This window comes from Microtus ochrogaster, unplaced genomic scaffold (genome assembly GCF_000317375.1).
Source record: "Microtus ochrogaster isolate Prairie Vole_2 unplaced genomic scaffold, MicOch1.0 UNK1, whole genome shotgun sequence".
NCBI lineage: Eukaryota > Metazoa > Chordata > Mammalia > Rodentia > Cricetidae > Microtus > Microtus ochrogaster.
Window position 1 is genome coordinate 5724001 of NW_004949099.1, and position 16907 is coordinate 5740907.

Here is a 16907-nt window from a genome sequence, read left to right on the forward strand (position 1 = left end):
TTTGTACTACAATCACCGGCAGGGCCCTGGGCTTTGGGGACTTTGGGTATTCTGATGTGTATGTTTTCCACTAGCAAACAAAGGGAGTGTTAAAAGTAGGTTCCCCACCCTTCAGAGAGCTGAGCTTTTAAACAAAGGAATATTGGCATTTCACTCTTCCTTGAAGGGGCCCAAGGCCACGAGCCCTGGCCTTTCTGTACTCTTCTTGGCATGGCACGGCTACCAGGGCTACCCCTCCCAGGCTTCTGGCACCTGGCCAGCCTTGAGGTATCTGCTGAGCCTCATTACCTCGTAGGTTTGAACCTTCATGCTGCCACATCTGTCTTGGGCAGATGCGGTCTCCTCTCTGGGCCTCAGTGTTCCTACCTGGGATGACCCTAGTACTGTCCTAAGCGCTATACTGCAGTCCTAGCTGGATGAACCCCTGCATGGTCACCCTGAAAAGCTGTTCTCTCACTCAGGGTACTGTTCATGTTACATCATCACTATGGTTAAATGTCCCTTCTGGAGGCGTTTAGAATCTGCATGTGGCCCCCTCAAATGCCCACAGGCTCTGGTGGCAAGGGAGTCATGCTCTTTTTGCCTTTGCCTGGCACCCATCATTGTGGCATGAAAGTCTTGGAAGAACCCTGTTCAGAGCCCCTTGCCTTCTCCTCAGACATCCACAGCCTGAGCCTGTTCCAACACCCCTGTATTCTAGAAGTCTTGTGCAGAGCTCTTGGCTTTTGCTTCTCGTCAGGAAAACTCGGAGACACCAAGACTTAAGGGAAATGCCCGGTTCCACTGGCTTTTTTGCAGGCTCTTCCACAGTGTCTGTGGGTATGCTGTGCCCAAGGGGTGCCGGCTTCTACCCACACTGGTTTGCACAGGCTCTTGCCCTGACTTTGAATTCTAGAAGAACCTCTGAGAATACCTTAGCATTCACAGCATCTGAACCTGGGGTGCACTGAGCAGAGCCACAGAGCAGGTTGAGGTGAGGCCTTGGGGCAGCCATCTGCTGAGCATGTGTACAGAAGTGGGGTGGGCAAGAGCGTCACCAAGTCTGTAAGGGCTTCCTGCTTCCAAGACGCTCCCTTGTCTTGGACTTGGAGCAGCCATCAGGAGGGTGACAGGGTGGGTGCAATGAGGTGTTGATGCAAAGGCTTCTCCTCCTCCTCTTCCTCCGTTTAATTTATTTTAGGAGGGTTGAGGCATGCACATCATGACGTATGTGAAGGTCAAGAGACAGCCATGTGGAGCCAGTTCTTTCCTTATGTTCTTATATGAGTTCCAGGGACTGAATTCAGGTCGTCACATTTAGCGGCAAGAACTTTTATCCAGTCAGCCCTCTTGCTGGCCCCTGAGGTTTCTTAAGTAGGGAAAAGAATATGGCAAGGGGGACACTCCTCCTCACATTCTCTGTGCAGCCTACTGGCCCTCCATCATGCATTCAGAATCCAGCCACCCTCCCTGTGTGCGCCACACCTCTTGAGGGACTTGACTGTGCAGGTAAAAGACACGTGGCTTCTTGGTTGCTCCCTGCCTTTTCCTTGAAGCTCTGGTCCATCCCTGCCTTTCCCAAGCTGTGGTCTTACCCTGTCAGAGAGGAGTGAGCGGGTACAGCACTGCTCACTGAGCACTGGCCCAGGACCAGGCAGTTTTCCCTTCTTTCTTTACCTGAACCAGAACTGGAGGTCTGGGAGCCAAAGGTAACAGGCATGGTGGGAGCAGAGCCTCCCCCAGTTTCTAATCACTAGAGGACTCTGTCAGCTACCCCGTGCCCCCTCCCTTCTGCTGGTTACCATGGAGGCAGGAGGACCTCAGAGGGGAACTCCCCTCCCCCGTGTGGTCTAAGTGTAGCTCCCACACGTCCCAGGCCTCTAAGGTCAGGGCAGCTGGAACTCAAGCTTAGGTCATCCTTCTATGCTGTGCGAGCCAGCGTTAGCCTGGCCCCAGCACTCACATCTGCTCTTTGACTTTAAGGAACCTGGGCAAGCTATGTGCTTAGGGTTCTGGGAACCCAGCACCCACAGGTCCACCCTGAGGGAACTTTTTATCTGTGTTCTACTCTATCTCCTACCCCTGTGACACAGGACAGGCTTTGGAGCCAAGTCCATGATCACAGGTCACATGCTGTACTGCTTGTGTGTGTGCACATCTGTATTTCTCCGGTCTCTGGTCAGGCTTGGGCCCCTCTCTCAGCCTGTCCCTGCCATACTTAACCCTATCTGCAAAGCTAAGCACCTTCTTAGCCTCTGCAATTCCTGTGAGAAGCCACTCGGCCCCAGAGACTGACATTTTACATTGGCATTAGGGCATGTTTAGTGGCTGCATGATGGAACCACAGAACTTCTGCCCCTACAGCCTCATCCCCACTGGTCCTCCCCCTCTCAGGTCACCTCTGTCCCCAAACCTCCTGCTTCCCCCCACAGGCCTTGGAAGACAGGCGGGGCCTGGTCTGGCCTAACGCCCTTCAGCAGACTGGAGCCAGGCCTTCCTCCGAGGCTCCTGCAGGGCCCCCTGGGAGCCCAGCATGGATCATTAGATTCTATTAGAATCAAAGAAATGAGTCATATTTGCACACAAGCCATGCTCAGCCAATCTCCTCCGGAGCTGTCGGAAGGAGGAGGTAGTGCGGGAAGGGCTGTGTGGGGGCCCCATGCTCCGGCCGGCAGCTCTTTTATAATTGTTGCCTCTGCCAGTCTCCAGGGGACGGCTGCGGCCAATAAACGGCTGGCCTGAAGTCAAAAGGAAACGATTTGGCCCACTCTGAGGATGAATTTACATCTCCAAGTACTGACTGGACGGCAGCAGGGCAGCCGGCTGCAAACACGCGTCCAGGCCGGCCACAATTTTTTAGTTCCCATCCTGGCAAGATGTGATCCTTTTCTTGGAAAAGATCTGCAGCTTACCTCTGAAAGAGACTGGAAAACTCAAGGCTGGGAGCCCTGGCCAGAGACACACTGATGTGCCCCAGAGGGCATCAGAGAAAAGGAATCAGCCCTAGGCTTGATTTCCGCCTAGGGTCAATGGAAGGCTGAGCCTCAGTTTCCCCATCTACCAAATGGCTATAGTGAATTCTTTCACCTAATGTCAGTACATCTTCATGTACTGGGTGCTGTGGTTCAGACAGATGCAGGGCCCACATGCACGGAGCTGACTTTCTCGTAGACAGACATATCAACTAGTCAGAAAGGAAGGTCAGAATGGGAAAGTGCGGACAGCGGAACCAGCACCGGGGAAGGAGAGGGCTAGGGTGCTCTTGATGAAGGGTGTCCCAGAATAGTGGTTGCCCCTGGGAAAAGTGCATCAGAACAGAAACCTGGAAAGAGACTGTCTGTGAATGGCGGAATCGTAGCTGAGGAAGCAACAGTTCAGGGACCACACTCCGCCCCTGAGTAAGAAGTCAAGGGGCAGGTGAGGAAGGGAGGTAGAGTGGATGGCTCTACACCCATGATGTCTGGCTTCCTGTCTGTTTGCTACTCTAGTCTTCTTGTTAGGTACTCCCTGCATTCTTTAAAGCAACAACATTGGAGTGAAAGGTGAGAGGGACATGTTAGGAGGGAGGCTGGAGCCATGGGAGGATGTGGAGCCAAGGATGTGAGCTGGCCTCACAGATACTGTGGGGTCCCTCTGACAAGTGCAGAGAATTTAGTAGGCTGGGAAGAAGTTGCTGTAGTGACTTTGGGGTACAGTAGGGCCTGAGCAGGGCATCATGGGGGAAGCAGGTGTTTAGGAGGCACCCACAAGGGTGTGGCAACCTCTGGCACGCACCGGTGCAGTGAGAAGGCCCAGGGGATCCGTGAATCCCCCTTGGAGGGAGCTCACAGAGAGGACTAGTGGACGGTCCCTCTGACTACTCTCCCACTCTGTCCCCCACTCTGGGTCTGTCAGAGCCTGATTAACAGACTTACTCCTTCTATTCCTAGGACATTTTATGGCCCTGGCAAGTTATGTGAAGTCTGATGACACTTCAATACTGCGTAATTTCAGGTGGAGGCAAGAAGATCAACCGTTGAAGGCCAGCCTGGGCTATGTGAGACTCGGTCTCAGAAAAAAAAAAGTCTAGCCAGGGTGGGGTGAAGGGGTGGCACACACCTTTAATCCCAGTACTCTGGAGACCAAGGCAGGCGGAACTCTGTGAGTTCAAGGCTAGCCTGGTCGACAAGACAAGTTCCAGGACAACCAGGACTACACAGTGAAACCCTGTCTCGACACCGCCCCCCAAAGTCTATAATGTGTGTATATGTATATATACATGTATGAACATATGAATACTCACACAGCAAAATAGCTGCATTTATTGCTGAGTCCCCAGTCCCCAGGGCCTACTCACTGGTGTATGCTCTGGTTCTCCCTATCACAGCAGCTGTTCTTGGGCGGATGCCCCCTGTTCTGCAGGCTCACTCAGTCCTTTATGCTACTTTATCCGCACATCAAGAACTTGACATGAGCCTGCCCCAAGGCTTGCTCTACCCTACAGAGGGGCACCCTGATCACTTCCTGTTGAATGCTTTGTCTGTGGATCCCCAGGCTGGTAGAATGATAGGAGATAGTCTTGGGAATGGAGCTAGCTACTGGGTCAGGGAAAATCCACCTTGAAATGTCAGTGGATGCCACCTTGCAGGGACTGTCTCCGGCAGCAGAGGGATAAAAGGACTCAGTTTGCTTGTCTCGGCTGCCAAAAGCAACTCTACTTGGCAGTGCCTGGCAGCAGTGGGCACTGTTGGGCTTTGCCTAGCAGGGTGGTGGGGATCGGTAGAAAGGGAGTCATGACCTGGATGGGGTTCTCAGGACAAGCAGGATCTGACTTTGGAGTTTTGAGCTTCATGATGGATTGCCCCAAAGAACAGAGAGACATGGCGGTCTCGTGGCCAATCATTAATTGAGTAGGCTATGCTAGCCTGTTGTCCACGGGGTGGTCAGAGTCGGCGGGGAAGGGAAGCGGGTTAGATGGGTGCTACAGCAAGACCCCTGGAGCATCAGCTGCAGCGGGCACACTTGCAGAGGGCAGGCCAGGGAAAAGGCTGCATGTGTGAAGGTGTGAAAAAGGGCCATGTTCTTCTCCCCTGATGTGGCCTGTTCACACTAGTGTGGGCCATTTCTCCCTGTACTCTGAGCTTCCATGGCTGGCACCCAAGTGTTGAATGTTGAATGGGAAGGGCTTTTTGTTCTGTGGTGCTGCCAGGTCTCAGCTTGGCAGGGGCCCAGCTGCATGTGGTTGGCTGTTAGCCTGCTTTGTGAAGGTACCCTAGGATGCCGCCCTGAGCCACCAGATGATTCCAGCTCATAGTGGAGGGCTGGAGGGCCCTTTCATTTATTATTTAAATTTTTAATTGTATTTTATATCTATAGGTGTTTTGCCTGTGTGCATATATGTACTATTTGTGTGTCTAATGCCCCAAAAATCAGAAGAGGGTGCAATATCCCCTGGAACTGGAGTTATGCATGGTTGTGAGCTGCCATGTGGGTGCTGGGAATTGGACCCAGATCCTCTGTAAGAGCAGCCAGTGCTCTTAATCTTTGAGCCTGCCTTCCAGCACCTGGAGGTCCTCCTCCTCTTATTACTCCTCCTCCTCCTTCTTCTTTTCTTTTCTTTTTTTCTTTTAAAGGAGCTTGGTAAAGTTTTATTAAAGGAAAACTTTCATGGTTTGCTTTCGCCTGTCTATTCTGGCATGCTTCTCATAATGCCAGAATCGCCTGGGTCAGTGATAGCTGGTGTGCATGCTCTGTAGCGTAGTGCTGTGCCCAATTCAATGTTATTGTCACTGTAGTGATGGGCACCAGTTTTAGCCAACATGGCATAGTATTCTATTTCAGATTCCTCAGAATGGGGCCGTTGTTGGCGAGGATCACCAATTTCGCTTTGCCCTGTCTGATCATCTTCAGAGTCTGTATATATCCCAGGGCGGACTTGCCACTTTTCATAACAAGTTGGAGCCTAGAGTTGATCGACTCCAGAGACTTTTTTGTCTTCTTTGCAGCCACCATCTTCCTGCCTTAGGTGCGGGATGGCCCCCAACCAAGACCAGTCGCCAAGATGGCTGGGGAGCGAGAACGCCTTGGAGGTCCTTCTGAAAAGCAGGCGCTATCTTATTTTAAAATCAGAACATGTTGTTGTGCCTTGGGACGCAGGCAGGCCTGGAGTTTTAGTGGCTTTGCCAGTGTGGGCAAATTGACCCTTCAAGCCTTGGTTTTCCCATCTGTGAAATGCGGTGAATGAGTTCTACCCCATGAATTGACTGAGATCAATGGAAAAGGCAAGAAGTAGTCAGATTCTGCAGGCTTCTGTCTCCTGTGTGTCAGTCACACACTCTTCCAGCCACATGGTGAGGGGCACTAATGTTGCCCCTCCTTTAGGCTTGGGGGTTCCTCCTGTTGCATGGACCTAGTAGTATGAGACTTGGTTCTCCTCCTGGGTGGTTCATTTATTCCATGGGTGTTTGATGGATCCTGTGGTGTCCTAGGTGTCATCCTGGGTCCTGGGAACAATGACTGTGGGCCAAATATGTTGCTTGAAGGCCGTTTGAGAAGGATCCTTGGATTTATTCAAAATCCCTATGTTGAGGCTTTTCGGGAGGAAATAGGCCAAAAGGTCCTGGTTCAGAGGGTATTAAGACCCAGCTGGCTTCCTGACTGTGGGGTTCCATTAACTCACTGAAAGCTTAGAACATCCTAGAATGCTTTCCCAAGTAGCACCCTGGGCAGAAGCTGGCACTACCTGTTTTCAAACTGAGGCTTGTATAGTCTCCACCTGTTCAGAGGGTGCCCTGGGACAGGGACCTGCCTGCAACTGTAAGGGCTGGCTTTGTCTGGGACTCTCCTGGAGTGTGGGGCCCTGTGTTCTTTCTGCTGTGGTTGGCAGCTCAAAGCCTGGGTGGCATTTAACCTGGAGGCCTGGAGAAGAGCGAGATCTGCATGCTCAGCATGGGTGCTGCAGGACACAGCGTACCTGGGCCGCAGGTTTCATGGTCATCTTGACTGTGAGCACCCTGCACTGCCTCCTCTGGTTCCTTCCCTGTGGGGAGGGGCCAGGTGACAAAGATGTCTGGAGGTCTCTGACTCCACAGACCCCAGCTCCGCTGTGTGACTCTGAGCAGGTTAGCAGCCTCTTCTCCCTGGGCGTTGTCCTGAAAGTTATAGACCTGCCTCCTCCAGAGAGCTCCAAAACTCTGGCAGGGAAGGAGGGAGGAAGCCAGCACTACTTAAGCACCCGCTGTATGCCAGCAGCTTCTGTGGGCATGCTTGTCCTGCAGTCATGTGACCAGGTGTGTCAGGGGTCAGCCACCTCCAGACTTTGGTGTGGTGTTGGGCATTCCTGTGGTATTTTCCTCATGAGTTACTTCCGCAAGATGGGTACCTTGTGCCCATATAGAACCCACTTTGCCTTTTTTTAGGCTTATACTTTGGGAACAATCTAGATAACATGCAGGGTTAGTTTTTTTTTGTTTTCCATTGATTTAATTTGTTTTTTGAAACAGGATCTGACTATGTAGCCCTGGGTGACCTAGAACTCGCAATCCTTCTGCCTCAGCCAGAGATTATAGGTGTGTGCCTCCATCCCCAGATAAAAGTCAGAGTTAAATCAAGGAAGTTAGGACAAAAGGTACTGGGAGGGGGATCCACCCCCATTTACATACTGAGACAGAGGTCTAGGGTGGTTAGGTAGCTTGCCTAGGTTAGCAACTGGACAGAAGCAGAGATTGGAACCTTGTGTTTGGCCTACAGTTGAAATTGGACGTTGTCCACATGTCCTGCAGATAATCATTCTCCACTTAAAAAACATCGTGTGTGTGTGTGTGTGTGTGTGTGTGTGTGTGTGTGTGTGTGTGTGTGTGAAGTCAAAGAACAGCCTGGAAGAGTCAGTCCTTTCCTTCCTCCATGCAGGCCCCAGATCACAGCAGGCTTGGCCACAAGCTTCTTTACAGGCTGAGCCTTCTCACCACACAAACCAGGATCCATTTTACAAAGGAGGAAATGGAGACTTGGACTTGCCCATGGCCTGGCTGGGTTGAGGCTGAGGTCACCTTACAAGGATTCTGCAGTTTCTTGGCTGCCCTGCTCTCCTAGTCCCTCCACTGTCTTCCTGACAAGTGGGTCCCAAGTTACACACATGTGGTGCCTGGGTGGGGGCTACCACTGAGATGTGGACAGGTGCTGATTTATCTTGCTTTAGTTAATTAATTTACTTACTTATTTTTGAGACAAGGTCACAGCCTGGAAGTCACTATGGAGCCCAGGCCTGCCTCAGATTCGAGGCAGTCCTGCCTCAGCCTCCCTGGTGCTGGAATGAAAATGAACATTTTGTATTTTATTTTGTCGGAGACAGAACCTAGGACTTTGCCCATGCTGGCTTTGCTGCCAGGTGGCCCCCAGCTCCTGACCTCTTGTTCTCTTTCCCCAAAGGCGTAATGTGCTCAGCTTGTCCTCTGGAATCGACCACCCAGGCGCTCTGAAATGGGACCTTGCGCTCTGCCTCCTCTTAGTCTGGCTTGTCTGTTTTTTCTGCATCTGGAAGGGTGTTCGATCCACAGGCAAGGTGAGTGAACCCCTGGCCCCTGCCTCAGGGATAGCTGTACTGCGAACAGCTTCTCCTCACAGAGGGAGCTCTACCCCTGGAGGAGGGCCCATGTCGGGACACAGGAGAGCTCTGACAGGCAGGCACATAGCCCCGTGTGGTGTCGGGGGCTTAGTGACCTCGTGACTGGTGTGCAGCCAGGTATCCCCCGCTGAGTCTGCGTCACCAGCGGTCACCCTGTTCCCTGATGTTGGTATGATGAGCAAGGCTCACTGAGCCAGAGGCCAGTTGGCAGCCCGACTGTGGCCATCCATCAGCCCACAGTGTGCACCTTAGCTTTGCAAAGCGGGCCAACAACACCCCCTCCCCGGTTTAGGACAGATGTTGAAGCAAGGCTGTTTAGCTGCCCTGTATCACTGTCTCTGTACTGGGGTGCAGAGCCCTCCGCTGTACTGAACCTCAGTCTGAAGGGAAGTCAGCCAGACCTGGACCACACCCTGCTAGCATCATCTCATAGGACAGGCAGAGAGAGAGAACCTGACATGGTGTCACCTGTCTCCTTAGGACCCTGTCTACTGTGCTCCCTTCTCACCCGCAGTCCTGGGAGTTCGTACGTTGCCTTCCTCTAAACAGTGAGGAAACTGAGGCTCAGAAGAGGTCAGGCAGCTTGTCCTAGAGCAGCCCCTCCCCCGAGCCTGTCCCCTGGGCTGTTGAACAGTGAACATGAGGGTTGAGGGAGGTATGCCTAGTACTTCAGGTCTGTGGACCAGTGGGCCTGACCCCTTCCCTTGAGTAAGCACCAATTGCCTTCTGCCCGCTGCCGCAGAGTGTCCAAGGAGCTGTGGTGCTGAGCGTGCTGGAGAGCACCAGCCGTGTTCAGGGGTGCCCTGATGTCCTTTGAGCCTCCTGTCTTAGAAACAGGGTGAGGGGATCTATGGTGTGCAACATCTGGGGCTGGCTGGGAAAAGCTTGGCTGCAGAGAGTTGAACATGGGACAGGGGTGCCAAGGGTTACAGGAGAGAAGAAAGCAGTATAAGGTTCTTTTATAGGTGAGCCAGACAAGGGCTACTGAGGTGACCAAGCGAAGACTAGCGAGGTGTAGAGAGTTGAGTATCTGAGGGGCTTATTGCAGGCAGAGGCAATGGTCAGTGGAAATGACCTGTTGTGCTTCTGACCAGGACATAGGAAGCCCCCAGTCTGATGGAGGAGGTTGATGTCTACCAGTCAGCAATATTTGAGACACAGCACACTATGGAGACAGATCCAAGGCCAAATAAAGGGTACCAGGCTGCATCTGAGACTCCTGTGAAAATTGACTGGCCGGAGTTCCCCCCCCCCCCCGTCCCTTTGCCTCCCCCCAACCTACCCTGAGCTACACCCTGCTCTGTGGGGCACGCGCGGTTCCTAGAACAATAGTAGGCCTGATGGGTCAGAGAAGCCAAGACAAACAGCTCTGTGGACTTCCTCCAGCTCAATGCTGAGAGGCCCTTAGAGACTGTCCGCCTGGCCGCCTACCCGTCCAGAGGCCCACCCGCTGGCTGGCTTCAGCTTCCAGCCCTGGCTGCAGACCAGGCTCCCAGCCATGGGGGCTGAGCCCTTGTCCTGGCCAAGCCTGCTTCTGTGGCTAACTTAGTCCAGGAGACAGGAGGGTGATGGATGGGGGCCTGGGCCCCAGATGCCCCAGGGCCCAAGTTCAGGTGCTTGGCTTTGGCCTCTCCAACTCTGAGGGTCTGAAATTGGTCCCAAACTCAGCCTCAGTCTTCCTTCTTCAACAAGCCAGGTAGCTGGGATGTTCACATGGCCTCTCAGTGCTGGATGGCAGCTCTTTTAATCCTCCAGAAGTTCTCCGATCCTGTACAATAGAAACTGAGGTTCAGAGAGCTTAACTAACTTTCCCAATGCCACACAGCTCATCAGTGGCCAAACTGGGATTTGAACTCATGACAGCTCTCTTTTCCCCACTCTCAGCCTCATCCCTGTGCTGAGCTGCAGGTGCAGCGAAGCAGAAGCCAGGCATGTTCGTGCATGTCCTCACAAGGACACAGCCTGCCAACACTCACCCAGGAAGGGCCTGGACCTGTGCACAGCTGGGTCTGCGGTCACTCTGCAGGGCAGACAGTGCCTGACCTGGGTTTGTTCTCAGCTCTGCTCCTACACACAGAATGACTTTGCAAATCCCTCTCACCTGCTCAGCCTCAGTTTCCCCTGGTGTAAAGTGAATGATTGATTGACTGAATGACTCGTGATGCCCAGGCCATCTGCTCCCAAGTAAAGTTGAATATCAGGAGGCTGGAAGCTAGCTCCCTCTTGAGCCCACTAGCTTCCAGTGTGCTGTGGGTGAGGTGCCCGCTAAGTCTGCATTTTCTTCAAGGGCTCTGGCCCGGAGCTCAGAGGAGCTGTGGAGAATCAGCAACAGGAGTGGAAAAATACCACGTCCCACAGCAAGGCCTACTGGGCCACCGTTAGGGGCCCATGGTGGCGCCTGGCACCAGCCTCTCCCTGGAGCATCCCAAGGGACGGTCACGGAAAAGTTGAGAGAAGGGCTCCCAGGCTCATCCAAGGAGCAGCAGAGGCTGCAAACAAGGGTGGCTTTCTGGAGAGATGGCTGGAGAAGCGGGACAGGGTTGTCAACAACAGTAACACACCTGAAGATATGGGAGCCCCAAAAGTACTTGGCCTAGATCAGATCCCACCGCTGACACCTCCTCCTATTTGGGGATTCCAGGCAGGTGACATTGGCCAGTGTGGCCCTCAGTGTCCTCGCAAGGGAAAGGGCGGGTGGCAATGTTCCTAAGCTCATTCTGGTTTGGTGTTAAGTTCACAACACCACACTGGGCACATGGTAGGCATCACGTATGTGCTTGTTAAAGAGGCAAGTCAGGGAGCCCCCCTCCCCCGCGAGCTCACCAGTGATTCTGGCTGCAGTCCACTTGCTTTGAAGCGGTAGCTCTCTGGGGACCCCTGAGGGACTCCTGTGTGTGGCTATTGTTTACCAACTTGGGTGTGGCCTTGCAGGCCCTCAGAGAGGGGACCTGGCCAGGGGTGCTGCCCGCCTATCTACAGGAAGGGAGGGGACAGGCAGGGTTTTTTTTTCTTTTTCTTTTACCCTTTCAATGGCTTCCTGACTGGCCTTTGTCCCAGGTGTCCGTCTGTCCATCAAGGGAAAAAGAAACAAGGGTGACTGGGGGACACCACGGCCCGGAGGAGGGAAGGCATCCAGGGAGGAGTGTCAGGCAAGAGAGGGCCTTCCGCCTTGTAGGATGCCACCAGCCACCACCATTCGGGTTGTTGAGCATTTCCAGATACTCCCTGCAGACCTTGACAGAGGGTGAGAGGTAGGACAGATGAGTGACAGCTCCAGGGGACCCTCTGGGTCAACCAGCCTCAGAGCAGGGAACCTAAGCCTATCCAGTCCAAGATTCTCACCTCGAGATGGGGAGACCAAATCTAGAGACGGATAGTGGCCACCAGTTGCCAGGCACTATGCTTGAGTTCCCCTCCGAGGTGCTTGACTCCCTAGAAAGTGATGACTTCCCTCAGGTCACCTACCCCCTGTAAAGGCTAACAGCCCAGCAGTAGCATGACCAGATAGCTCATGGGACCAGGCAGTCCCTTCCTTACCCCTGACCCTGGCCTAATAGGACACACAGTGTGACCTCATGGGTCTCCTGTAAGCTGGCCATGACCTTAGAGAAGTTCCTACCCACCTCCTCTCAAGTCACGGTTAAGCAAGCTGTGTCTTGACAACCATTTGCTATCGTCTGACTGTGTGAATCCTCATCCATCCCCTGACAAGGGCTGCTGTGACTCTTGCCCTCATTTCAGAGAAGAAACTGAGTCCCAGGGAGAGTAGTCATTGTGTCCTGCATCTCTTAGGAAGAGAAGGCCCAGGGAGCCGCTTGTCTCCCTGTATCCCCAGGCAGCCCCGAACGTTCCCGCCTCAGCCTCCTGAGTGCTGGGACTACAGGTGTGCATCCACACCTGGTTCTTTCTTTTTAAATGTGTGTGTGTAGTTTGCCTACATGTATGTGTCTGGTGCCTATGTTAGCCAGAAGAGAGTACGAGATCCATTGGAACTCAAGTCCTGAGCTGCCCAGTGGGTGCTGGGAACTGATCTCAGTTCTCTGCAAAAGCAGCTAGTGCTCTCAACCGCTGAGTAATCTCTCCAGTCCTCTGATTCTTAACCTCAGGGTCACACTGCCAGTGTCCTGGCGGTCAGTGTGTGCTGGGTGCCATGTGACAGCTACTGGGCTGTTGACTATAGCAATGATAGGTGACTCTCAGTTATACGCTGTCCGTATTTGTTTGTCTCCTAAGGATCAGCTCTTCCAAGTGGGGAGGATTTGTTTTCCATCTTGCCTGTTCTGAGCTTAGATGAGCTATGCAAATTATCCACAGGATTTAATTTTTTTTTTCCATCTATAAGTTAGATTATTATAGCCTGTCTAGGAAGGGTGACAGAGGTTCAGAGAGGTTAAGCAACAGCAGCTAAGACCACCAGCGTGTCTGCAGAGTCCTTGCTGTTTCCAGTGTGGCTTGCAGCCTCACAGTCTACCTGACCCCCTCTTGCCCCTCCAGGTTGTCTACTTCACCGCCACTTTCCCGTTTGCCATGCTTCTGGTGCTGCTCGTCCGTGGACTGACCCTGCCAGGTGCTGGTGAAGGCATCAAATTCTACCTGTACCCTGACATCAGCCGCCTCGAGGACCCACAGGTATGGTAGGGTGGTGCTCAGGGTGCAGGTGGCAGTGTTTCTTGTGGCTCTTTAATGCCCAGGTGTAGCCAAGAGTTGCTGCCTAGTACTTTTCCACTGGGCCAGTGGTGGCTTGTGGCTTCAGGCATGGCACTGGCTAAGGCAGGGGCTCCTGCTCCGCCTGTGCCAAGACTAGAGACTCTGTATTCAGGGCAGCATCCTCAGATGAGAGAGAGAGAGGCTTAGGATTGTTGGCAGTTAAGGGGGTCATATTATAAGTCCCCCCATCCCAGCACATAGCTGAAGGGCGTCAGGAGTTGGTGAAACCCAGGAGGCTTTTGTGTGCCTTTTGAGACCTTTGTCCCAGAATCCCAAGTTCTCCAGTTGCCTCCCAGGGGCCAGCATTTCTGGGTCTCTGATCCCCTAGAGCAGGGTTGGTGGCCAGCTTGAGCTGTGAGCCGGGAAGGTAGGCGTGCCGCCTTCCATGGCTGCTGGAATAGTGCCTGGAGAAATGAAGCCTGCCTTTCAGCTCCCTGACAGCCATCAAAGCAGCCTTGACCTAGGAGTAGGCTGCGACAGCCTCGGAGTGGATGGAGTAGAGATCACGTTGTACTGAGTGTGGAAAGTTATGCTAGGGGTACATTCTGTAAATACAAATACCGAGGTTCCTGGAGTGGTACTGGTCACCCCAGAGTTAAAGTCTGGTCTTTTAGCTGATGCACAGAGAAGAGGCACCTGGCTCTGCTTTCTGGGGTTCTATCAACACTGAGGATCCCCATGTAGACCTTGTCATTGTTGGTCAAAAATCCTCACATTGCCAGCCCCCTCCCATCCCCCTGCTCACCCTAGTGCTCTTCCTCCCCTCCCTCACAGGTATGGATTGACGCCGGAACCCAGATATTCTTTTCCTATGCCATCTGCTTGGGGGCCATGACCTCACTGGGAAGCTACAACAAGTACAAGTATAACTCTTACAGGCAAGTGTCGCGCTGGCGGGCCCGGTGAACGTTAGAAATGATGATTAAAGAAAAAGAGAAGTAGGGAGCGTGGCTTCCTTGTGTTGTGATTAACTTACCCCCTGACGTGTGTGTAACTTAGGGACTGTATGCTGCTGGGATGCCTGAACAGTGGTACCAGTTTTGTGTCTGGCTTCGCAATTTTTTCCATCCTGGGCTTCATGGCACAAGAGCAAGGGGTGGACATTGCTGATGTGGCTGAGTCAGGTACGGTGGTGTCGGTGGCAGTGGTGGTGGGCACTGCCACCTAGTGTGTAAGATGAGTACTGCAGGCATGGAGCCAGACCCCAGGGGGATGGAGGGAGCCTGGCTTTTACATAGATATCCCCTCACCCCTCAAGACGTGCCCCCCATACCTGAGTACAAAGACTACATTTAAAGGTTTCAGTGCATCCTGGCCCACTGAAGGTGGGAGGAACACGGGCGGTTGAGATGGGAATTGGTGGCTGGTTTAGTCATGGTCTTCCAGCCCTCAGTCCTTCCCCAACAACCGCTGGCTTTAGCCATGGAAGTTGCTGTCCAGCTGAGGCTCAGCCACAGCTAGCACACCATCACCAGCACTGCTGGCGCCTTAGCCTTCATTTCTGCGGTCTGCCCTTTGCTCCCGGCGAGCTCCGCCAACTGGGCCGATCCACTCTTCCGTCCTTCCTGTGTCTGTTTACCAAGCCTCACCCCTCCCAGCCTCCACCATAGTCACCAGGAGTGAGAGGGTAGGGACGGAACACCACCCAGGGACTGTGACAGAGCTGATTTGGGGGTAGGCTATGAGAACACTGTTGCCTTAGGGATTGGGGGCCAGTTGGTCCCAGGTTGCTACTCAAGACGCCTGCAGTCACAGATGAGTGGTCGATGTTAGGTTCCTGGGCTCTGCACAGATTGGGTCCTTCCTTAGCAACATGAGACTCTGAGCTCCAGGAAAGATTGTTCTGCAACATGAACTAGAATCCTACCACCTCATCATGGTGTTTCAGAAGTCTGGGTTTGAGGACTTGACCTTGGCCTAAGCCTGCAACTCAGCCTTGTAGAACCTGGGGTTCTGGGGTGGAAATCCACAGGGGCCACCTCCCCACCCAGTTCTCTTGGAGAATGGTAAGGTATTGTCTAACCTAACCTAATGGCCCACAGCCCCTCGGGACCTTCTAGAGGCTGCCAAGAGCTCTGGGCTGCGGTTCCCTTCAGGCCACAGGGATGGGTGAGATAGCGGCAGACTGTGTATTGTTATTCTTGGGGTTTTTGCAGACCAGGGCCAGGTACCCGAAGTCCCTGTCATTCTCTGTCCTTGAGCTCCTTGGGTTTGAAACTCAAGGTCATTCCCAGTTTCCCAGTCCTGAGCCCTCATATTGGAAGGTCAGAGGGTATTTTGACACTGTGTCCCCATGTCTCAGATGAGATCAAGGACCCCAAAGCAGGAGCCTTGCTTGAGCGGGCTGGGCCAGGCTAGGGCTACAGGCAGTGTATCTGGATGCTGAGTCCCCGCCCACTGCGTGTCTGATGGGCCCTCTACTGTGGCCCTTGCCTTTCCTACTGGCTCCTCGGACCTAGGCACCCCTCATCCCTGCCTGCTGCCAGTCTCTAACTCAGACCCCCCCACACCAGTGTGAACTCCACACTGTGCATGTGTATCTGTTGCACTGTGTCCCAGCCGGACACTCAGAAGAACTGTCTGCCCGTCCTCAGGCTCCACAGGCAGGAGAGACTCAGGGCACAAGAACTTCTTCCACAGCCTCCTGTGTTGCAAGTTATATGGCAAGGCATGGAGCCTAGGTACCACTTCCAGCCCCTCTGCAAATGTCGCTCTTTCTGCTTGTACCTGGGTGTCACCAAGGGCACAGAGGAAGCTTGTTAGGGAGGGGAAAGAATGAGGAGGTCTTTGTACACAACAGGTATCTTCATGCTGCGTATGTGGTCAGTCCGGGTTGTTTCTTCTTTCATCCACTTCCAAGACTTCGTCACTCCTTCCCCACAGTGATGCCTGAGCAGCCAGCACAGCAAGAGGGACAGTGACTCCATAAGATTCTAGAGAGCACTATAACAAAGAAAAGTGCATTCGAACGCGGGTATTGCCCAGCCAAAGGAAGCCTAGATAGGACATAGCTGTGCTGTGTTGGCGGGCATCAGAATGGCCTAAGTTTTCTTGGCTTCTACCCTCCCCCAGTTCACTGTCGTTTTAGAGAAGGGTGCTTAGGCCCTCTCCTGAGACCGGCTTGAGAAAGTCTGAAGTGAAAGGCAGAAATAAGTGAACTGAGTCTGCTCACAGCGTCTGGTGCAGAGGTGTTGTGGGGGACAGGGTCACCACATTTAACATCTGTCTTGTTGTTGGCTAGTCCTGATTCCTCACTCTTGGGGTAGGCCAGGCAGGGTCAGAGCTTTGGAGTTTAGGGAGACCAGAATGCCTTTCGGTTCTAACTAGATCTCCAGTGTGTTTCACGATATCCTGGGTGGGAGGTACATGTTCTGCACCCAGCCCTCTCCCCTCCATCTTGCTCATTCAAGCAGCTTCTGGCTTGGTAAGCAGCTCCCAGCCCCCACCCCCTTACAGAATCTTCTAGTACCCCTTCTACTGACCCCTTCAGTGGCTGGCTGCTTCCCGTCATTGTTTCAGCAGGGTTTTTCAGATGGCATTGTAAGTCTCGCCCTCCCTGCCACACTTGGGCTTGTTGATGCTTTATTAAGTGAATTCTGGTTCCAAAAAATGGTGTTTT

General features: G+C 53.2%; 1 protein-coding gene and 1 pseudogene across 4 annotated transcripts in view; one reads left to right on the plus strand and one right to left on the minus strand.

Annotated features, from left to right (window-relative positions):
- The window catches only part of Slc6a6 (solute carrier family 6 member 6), an 80623-nt gene that overhangs the window by 43105 nt on the left and 20611 nt on the right, over positions 1-16907 (plus strand). For all 4 annotated transcript variants that reach the window (XM_026788021.1, XM_005364890.3, XM_026788022.1 and 1 more), the window contains 4 exons: positions 8386-8518; positions 13076-13210; positions 14063-14166; positions 14288-14412. In XM_026788021.1, coding sequence (XP_026643822.1) covers positions 8386-8518; positions 13076-13210; positions 14063-14166; positions 14288-14412 — 497 coding nt within the window. The remainder of the gene's footprint in view (positions 1-8385; positions 8519-13075; positions 13211-14062; positions 14167-14287; positions 14413-16907) is intronic.
- LOC101987816 lies at positions 5624-6541 on the minus strand (annotated as a pseudogene).